The sequence below is a fragment of the Carlito syrichta genome, unplaced genomic scaffold (assembly GCF_000164805.1).
Source record: "Carlito syrichta isolate Samal-C Ts95f unplaced genomic scaffold, Tarsius_syrichta-2.0.1 Scaffold303269, whole genome shotgun sequence".
NCBI classification, from domain to species: domain Eukaryota; kingdom Metazoa; phylum Chordata; class Mammalia; order Primates; family Tarsiidae; genus Carlito; species Carlito syrichta.
In genome coordinates, this window is record NW_007247365.1 from 71,695 (window position 1) to 80,624 (window position 8,930).

An 8,930-nucleotide genomic window follows, 5' to 3' on the forward strand; every position below is an offset into this window, starting at 1 on the left:
TCAAATACAGGCCAGGCGCAGTGGCTCACGCCTATAATCCCAGCACTTTGGGAGGCCAAGGTGAGAGGATTACCTGAGCCCATGGGTTCGAGACCAGCCTGGGCAACTTGGTGAGACCAGATCTCTACAGTAAATCAAAAAATTAGCTGGGCATAGTGGCGTGTGCCTGTAATTCTAGCTACTTGGAAGGCTGAGGCAGAAGGATTGCCTGAGCCCAGCAGGTTAGGGCTGCAGAGGCTGTGAGTATGCCACTGCACTCCAGCCTGGGCAACACAGTGAGACTCCAACTAAAAAATTAAAAAATAAAAAATAAAATACAAATGGCATGTATTTAAATATACCGATAAGATATATTTAGAAGCAACAACCTGTACTTCCTTACTGCACAATACAATTAAGTAGCTCATGATGTTCATACCTTATCTAGCCAGTTATTTTAGAGAAACTTCTTCCTAATGTAAAGCTAGGGTCCAAATTGAAAGGTGTGCTAAAGGCAAATCAGGTAAATAATTTACCTTAGCATAGAACAGATAAATATTGGGGCCTGAAGGGGCCCTATGCAGTCAGGCCTCTATATTGTTGGAGGAAAGTGACAGGGCTAGAGAACTTGCTGGGTTCCATGCCAGTGTCCCAGTGGATGAGACAACAGTGTTTTCTGTGCTTCAGACTATTCTCAGAAGCCTGTCCAGACCAGGTTTGCCATGTGAGTGCGGTGGTAACTTTGGATTCCCTCCTCAGGCTTTACGGTGATGAGTCAGAGTTGCACTTCTGGACTGTTGCTGCCCACTACCTGCATAGCTTGTCCAAGGAAAAGTTGGCAGGCACAAAAACTGCTAAAGAAGCTGCTTCCTGGGACAAATTGAACAACCCGCTAGATATATGTTATGATATACTCTGCGAAAATGCCTATTTTCAGGTAATGTACTATGTATATTAAAACCTTTAAAACTATCATCTTGATGACTTTTGCCTTTGTAACTATCTTAAACATGGAAAACTTTCAAACTAAGTTAATGAATTCCACATTATAGGAATAAGCCTCTTCACACATTCTTATTTAAAAATGCCTGATTCAAGACTTGAAAAGCTCATAGTCACTGAGTTTTTTAGTAGACATTAAAATTTTATTATTAAACCATCACAACTTTTTTGTCTTTATTTTTACTTAGGTTCATTTTAATTATCTCATTTTATTAATTTCTATAAATAACAGATACTTTATTTTATTCACTTGGTTTGAATTTGCTATTCGAATAAATAAAGGTCATGTCATAATTTTTTTAACCTCCAGGAGAATACTTTAATGCACATAGAATTTTTCAACTAGTTCTATAAGTACCAGTTTCTGTAATCAGGCAGACATGCATACCTATAATACATTTTCAACATTTTTCTTTGTAAATTCTTACTAAATTGTTAGATTTCTATAAACTTGTCTAGTTAGCAGTCTTTGAAGTCAAAGTAGTGTTTATTAAAATGACTTTGTTAAATGTAGTAATATTTAAATAATTCAAAAGTCTTATAGCCTAGGCTTAATTTTTTTTTTTTTCCTATTCTAGAAATTTCAGCTGGAAAGGGTTAATCTGCAAGAAATAAAACGGTCAACTTATGATCATACAAGGAAATGTACAGACCAGTTACTCCTCTTGGGTCAAGTATGTTAGTTTTTATAACTCTTTCATGCTTCCTGAGGTTGCTAGTTAGTTATGTTAGTTATATTTCAGATATATATACATGCATGTATCTCATAATACCTTCTTGCTTGTCAATGTGTGCTTTCTTTCCAAATAATGCCATAACCTTGTACGAAAGTAAAAACACATGGTTAACCAGCTTATAATTTAGGCTTTCATAATGTCAAAGGAAGCCTAGCCATTTGTTCTGTTTGTGTGTCTCTGAATTGACTGGTACAAAGCTAAAGTAGGTAGGTAGCTGAGCACTTAGATATACCAGACTCTAGTTTTATGATTGTCTCAAAGAAGTAGTGCTTTTGTTCAGTTTTGTATATGTGAATAAAATATTTAAGAGCATGTAATGAATGTCTTTCGTTAGTGTTCCACATTATAAATTTTAAAAGATTATGTTGGAGAAAAATAATCTCATAATTAGAAAATCCGTTTCTCTTATTAGACAGACAGAGCTGTGCAGTTACTATTGGAAACAAGTGCAGATAACCAGCATTATTACTGTGATTCACTGAAAGCCTGTTTGGTCACTACTGTCACCTCATCAGGCCCCTCTCAGAGCACCATTAAGTTGGTGGCAACTAATATGATTGCCAATGGCAAGTTGGCAGGTAAGGCACACTTTGTGGGTATATTTGTCAGTTCTTCTGGAAAATCAAATATGTTTCATAATTAGTAGGGACATTTCTTTGTTTTTTATATATGCTGAATAAAAATAGAAAAATTATTGCAAGCTCTTTATGACAAAAAATCATCTAATCCAGAAAACTTTTAAGAGTGAACGGAGACACTAATTAATAACTACCAAGACAATAGCTAAAAATCAGACAATGCTAGAACAATAAAACCTGTGAGATATATGTTGCTTACTTATTCTCCAGACTGTTGTGCTTCCTACCTCAGTTAATTGAATGCTGACAGTGTAAAACTCCTAATTTTAAAAAAAAGTAAGTCAAGAATGTCTCCAGTAGGTATAAAATGCGTAAGACTAGATGAAGTCAAATAGTGATTGAATTTTTTAATGACTTGTCAAAGAAGGGCTGCAACATCGCCTGAAGGGGTTGCTCTTCTGTCTTCCAGAGGGTGTTCAGTTGCTTTGCCTGATAGACAAGGCTGCAGACGCCTGCCGCTACCTGCAGACATACGGCGAGTGGAATCGGGCTGCATGGTTGGCAAAAGTAGGTGGTTCCAGGTTCCAGTGGGTGCCTTCAACATTTGGGATAGAAAGCTCAATTTTCAACTTTAGATGTGTGACCTAGAAGCATTTTTTGGCCTACAAAACTACTTTGCATGTAATTTCTTGCAACTCTCACCCTCTTCCTGTTCTTTATGAGTATAAATTACATTTCTTATTGGAAAATGGAGCTCACACTGGTAGCAATTAAGGGAAAGCAGCTGCCTCTGCTCCTGCTGGGGTCTGAGCCCAGATTATAGCCCAGAGGTGTTATCTGACCCCAGGTCCTATAGGTGTGGACTGCTGTCACTGCTATTCATTGGATACAGCAGCTTCGGGACTGTGTGTTAGTTAAGAAAAACCTTGCATTTGCTTCACAGAAACAGATCTCACTTCAACTGAATTATTTTTTTCTTTATAGAGTGCAGGATGACTTTGTTTTTAACTTGGGCCTCTTTCTCAGGTCCGTTTAAATTCTGAAGAGTGTGCTGATGTTTTAAAGCGGTGGGTTGACTACCTTTGTTCTCCACAAGTCAATCAGAAGTCAAAGGCCCTCCTGGTCCTCCTCTCTCTGGGCTGCTTTTCCAACGTGGCAGAGATGCTTCACAGGTATACCCAGGTGCTCATGAACTGCTCAGGATTCTCTATAATAGTCCCTTCACATTTTCTTGAGGCTCTGGCAGGTAGATGGTAGTACTTGATGTGTGAAGTAAAAGAAGTACATGTTTTAGATTTATTTAAAAAAAAAAACTTAAAGGAAGAAGGAACTGTCCACATTCATTAATTTTTCATTTGGTCTAGGAGCTATGGTATTTTTCTGCCAATATACTGGTCAAACCTAACAGGTACCTATTAAAAAGAATGTAAAAGAAGTCTTCAGAGGATTGGGGGCAGTTCAGGTTTTTTTGGTTTTGTTTTGTTTTTTGAGTTGGAGTCTCACTCTGTCGCCCAGACTGGAGTGCAGTGGCCACTCCCGGCCACCGCAGCCTCGACCTGCTGGGCTCCGACAATCCTTCCACCTCAGCCTTCCAAGTAGCCGGAATTACAGGCATGCGCTACCACGCCCGGCAGATTTTTTGATTTATTGTAGAGATGAGGTCTTGCTGCCCAGGCGGGTCTTGAACCCATGGGCTCAGGCAATCTACTCACCTCACCCTCCCAAAGACTCGGGATTACAGGCTGAGCCGCCGAGCCCGGCTGCAATTCAGTTTTGAATAGAGCAATTGAGAAGAATCTGATAGAGCAGGAGGAAGGGTGATAGCATGGTAAAATGGAGATTTCACTTCTGAAAATCTTGAGGAATACCCATCACTTATAGGATATTTCATTTATCTAAAAGTAAGGGTGATAGATGGAGGAAATATGACACAAGATTACTTGCCAAGTCTGGACAGTGGATACATGGGTACTTTTCATATCGTATAGATTTTTGTGCATAGATTTTTGTGCGAAAAGTATTTCACAATTTTTCAGAGTATTAATTTTAAAAAAGCTTGGATTTGAGGATGAGAGTATTCTCCCCTCCTTTATTTTTATAAACCAGGGCCTAGAAAGGTACTTGTGTAACTTATACAGTATTCAGGATCAGGGAAAATATGTACAAGTTTTTATATAGAAATATACCCTTCAGTGGTTTAATTGGCAAATGAAATAAATCGGGAAGCATAACTCTTGTTTTGTTCTGTTGAACAGCATGAGATATTTTGATAGAGCTGCCTTGTTTGTGGAAGCTTGTCTCAAATGTGGTGCATTTGAAGTCAATGAAGAAATGGATATCCTTTGCAAGGTTGTTTATGGTGGTATAGTGGGAAAGAAGAAAATGACATGTGTGGGTCTTAGGATTCCTCTTAGCTTTGCTGCCTGGGCAGGAAACATGTTATATTGCAAAAGATCCCCAAAGCCAGGAGAGAGGGAGAAATGGAAGGAGAAAAGAATAGAAAAGAAGGTGGCAGTACCACTGGCGTCAGCTCTGACTAAGGTAGAGGAGAGGCAGCAAGGACAGTAAAGGGCAGGAACCCAAAATCTTGTTCAAACTTGAAAAGAAGATGAAAGATAAATTAGGAAAGATACAAGGTCCTGGTACTTGAAAACAGTACTCTTTCAAAACAAGACATTCCATGGAATAAGTTGTGTATCTTTATTTGGAAAATAAATTTGGAAAATATATTTATTTGGAATAACTAAAAAAGAAAGACTCCATTGACACCTATAGTGGCAATCTGATAAGGAACAAAATAAAGCACTCCATTGAGGTGCATCACACTGGCAAGCTACTACGGTCTACTCATCAGCAAGAAAACATTTTATTTCTTCTAAACATCTACCTGAGTCACATTCTTTTTATTATAAAAAAATGGACTTGAGAATACAATTCCCAATTCCTTGTGTTTGCATAGCCCTGCTTCTTCTTCTTACTGTACTTTTCCTTGAATTATTACATTTGGTCTCATGGCAAGTATTTGTTTCTTTGTATGTGTATATATACAAAAAATATAATTTATATATATACAAAATATATATATATATTTTTTTTTTTTACAGAAAATTAAACTAAAACTAAACTAAAAATTTTTAACGTTTAAAATTAAATTTAAGCCTGCGCCTACTCAGGATCATATAAAGTGACTGATTCTAAGTACCCATTTTGAATATTAAAACACAACAGAACAGGGCTTTGTATAAACCTAACGTGCAGATATATGGAGCTCCGGCTTTGGTGAGAAATATTTACTCCAAAACCACCAGCCTCTCAGACTTTCAAATGGAACAAAGGCATGTGCATATTAAGTTTCTCTTCCCTTATTTTTCTTTATTTGGGTGTAGGTTGTGGAAGAATCTGAGAGGATGTCAGGTTTTCTGAAAGGAGACTCTTGGGCCCATCTTGCATGGAGAAAGGGTAGTGATGTTACAGATCGAGACAAGGCTCCCACAGCCAGAAATCGCCCTCCCCTAACAAAGAGCTTCCTATGGACACCCAGTCCTCCCAGTAGCCCAGCAGAGGCGGCTCTTTTTCTGCCTTTGCATTCAGTCACAGCTAATGACAGCCACTTTTGTTACTCTTTTCCTTAACTGGACTTTACAGAAACTCATCGCTGCTATATATGTAGATTATGCCCGAAGTCTGAAAAACCTTGGTTTTAAACAGGGAGCAATTATTTTTGCTTCAAAAGCTGGATCAGTTGGTAAAGATTTATTGAGTGAGCTTGAATCCCCCAAGGAAGAAACTACTGAAGAATAACAGGCTAATATATGCCAGGAAATTTGACCCTGGAGACAGATGGGAAGGGGGCTGATCTGACTGTAGTCACCATCACAGTCCAGGCTAACAAGGAAGACAGGGTCCTGTGAGTGTTTCTAAGGCTATGTGTGCACAATGGCATATGAGCATCTATATTGGGAGCAAGTTTTGTAACCTGTTTTGATCTCAGAAAAAATGTGAATGCTTAAGATTTTGAAAGTGCATAACATTTTATACTTCTGGAGAGAGAGCTTTAAGAGTCCCTGGGAAATACTTGTAACTTTTTTATACTTAAAATTCAAGAGATTGAATCACTTTTCTCATTGAATGAAGATGTTTGAGAAACCTGTAGTATATGACATTTGTGAGACCTTTTCTCAAATATGTGCTGTGCCTGTATTTATATACAATCATTCAAGATAAAGACAGGGTAGAAACATTTAAACATTAAAGATAGCTTACCAAAGTATTCTTTTTTTGTTTTCTTACCTTGAAAACACAGAAATGTTGATTCCTTGGTTAAGGCGGTTGCTAAATTTTGTAATTTTAGGCTCATAGGCTCATAGGGAGGTATTAAGCTTTATGCTTAGTTCCAGTAGGTGAAGTCTTTGATACTTTGATTTGAACTCTTTTTATGGTGCATTACAGTAACCTCATTTTTGAAATCTGTCTTTGTACTTTAATTTTTTGTCTTTGTTCTTCTGATAGCTGAAATATAATGATATGTAACTTATAAATTATTGCTGAGAATTTAAATATCCATAACTACAAAAGTTGTAAATAAAAATAAAATTCCACTCAAGCCTGTGTGTTTCTGTGCTGCTGTGCATGAGGCCAGGTGATGTGCTAGCTCCTCAGGAGTCAGCTGGCTGCCCAGCCTCCAGACTCCAGGCTACCCTGCTATATCCAGAGAAACCTGCATGTGGGGATTCCATGAGTGCCTCACAGAGCAGGACTGACTCCCACACTCTGGGCAAGTCTGCCTTTGAGTTCCTGAGTGGGAACATGGCTCTTGGAGATGAGAGAAGGAGCATTCCCATCTTTCCCCTCCTGGCCCTGCAGGGTGCCCACAGGAGGTACAGTTTCTAAAGAGAATCATAGCTTCTTTCCACCCTTATAATTCAACTAGTCTGACTCCCTCTGCCAAGAGACTGAGCTCCATGGAGAGGAAGACCTGTCCCAGAATGCTTGTTTCTAAGTCAGTGCTTTGGATAACAGTTCTAGAAGAAATCCAGGATCCACTCTTGTTCCTGTACCTGCCTCATGTCACTTCCCCTGTCTTTGTTTATGCAGGTTACATAAGGTTTTGTAAAGACCATGGGCAAATACACCTTTCTTTATGTTATTTATTATTTGCCCATATCTATTTTATTATTCAGCCATTGTCTTCGGTATCTTGGGCTGCTATAACCAAATACCATAGATTGAGTGACTTAAACAATAGACATTTATTTCTCATAGTTCTAGAGGCTTGGAAATCCAAGATCAAAGTGCCAGCAGATTTGATCCTGGTGAGGAGTTTCCTGGCTTGCAGAGCACCTCCTTCTTATTGTGTCCTCATGTGACCTTTCCTCCGTGAGGATGAAGCCAGCGAAATCTGCCTTCCTCTCATAAGGCACTGATCCCATCCTGAGGGTCAAGCCCTCAGCACCCAATCTAAACCTAATTACCTCCTAAAAGGCTGACCCTCCAAATACCATCACATTGGGGAGTTTTCAATATATGAATCTGACAAGGGTATCAAACATTCAGCCCACAGCAACCATCAACTAACTAAAGAGGAAAAAAAAGGATGCTGAACTTTTTCAGCAGGAAAGAGAAGAAATTATACTCCAGAGTAATACATTCTGAAAAAGAAATATGCTTTGGATTTAAGGCCAACAAATAGATACTGAGGTACTGCCTGATTGTGGGAACAAAGGAACAGAACCGGGCACAGCAGCTGGGCAGGAACCCAGTGAGCAGACAAGGCTGAGAGCTTGAATTTGGGTCAGTCCAGCTGGATAGTACACCAGTTAGAACTCCTGTGGCGAGACAGAGAATAAGATAAGCCTGTGTCAAGATATAATGAAAAATCCTTTCACCACAGAGCACATGAATCCTGGTGATGTTACCGGCATAGAGCTGAAACTATACTAGAGTCACCTCTATCAAGCATTAGAAATCAAGAACTGAAATCTTTTTTTTTTTTTTTTTTTTTTACATTCAGCCTTTCTGGATGTCAGTTTTTCTTCCCATGAAGGATTTTTAAAAACATGTATTGCTGATGCATCAACAAGGTGGCTTCACAGGGTGAAACAAGCAGGTAGAATTGGGACTGAGACTGAAAATGACGTCAGGACAGCAAGCCCCTCCAGTGTACCAGCCACCCCACAGGAGCTGCTGGTCAGGGCCTTGGCCCTTCCCTTTGCCACAAAGCCTGGGTGGTGTGTGGGAGACCTGGAGGTGGGGGCTTCTGCAGGAGAAAGGCCCAGTGGTAGGTGCTTTTTTTCTCAACTGGTATTGCCAGAGCCGTTTCCTCCTGCTCATTCACTGTCACCTTTCTCCTGTTGCTAATGCCTTGCTCTTCCAAAGATGACCCACCTCACCACAATTTTGGTTTCGGTCTTCTCATTGCTTTGGAGGTGGAAGCAGAACATTTTGTTCTTTCAAGTCCACGCAAACCTCATGTTCCTGTCACACACATGCCTCATCAGAATATTTCTACATACTAGCGGAAACAATTTCTCTCTCGTCTGTTTATTTTCTGGAAACCTCATCTTGCATGAGGACTGTATTATGTTTCGGTGAATCCTGAGCTCTGTGATTACCCATGATACTCTATTCTCAGCAA

At 39.3% G+C, this 8,930-nt stretch overlaps 1 protein-coding gene across 1 annotated transcript in view; it reads left to right on the forward strand.

Moving 5' to 3' along the window:
• WDR11 (WD repeat domain 11) overlaps positions 1 to 6,899 on the forward strand; it is a 59,927-nt gene extending 53,028 nt beyond the window's left edge. The window contains exons 23-29 of the mRNA XM_008058249.2: positions 739 to 916; positions 1,560 to 1,655; positions 2,131 to 2,296; positions 2,766 to 2,863; positions 3,323 to 3,468; positions 4,552 to 4,631; positions 5,940 to 6,899. Of these exons, the coding sequence (XP_008056440.1) occupies positions 739 to 916; positions 1,560 to 1,655; positions 2,131 to 2,296; positions 2,766 to 2,863; positions 3,323 to 3,468; positions 4,552 to 4,631; positions 5,940 to 6,097 (922 nt within the window). The 3' untranslated portion in view covers positions 6,098 to 6,899. The remainder of the gene's footprint in view (positions 1 to 738; positions 917 to 1,559; positions 1,656 to 2,130; positions 2,297 to 2,765; positions 2,864 to 3,322; positions 3,469 to 4,551; positions 4,632 to 5,939) is intronic.
• The last annotated feature ends 2,031 nt before the right edge of the window (positions 6,900 to 8,930 follow it).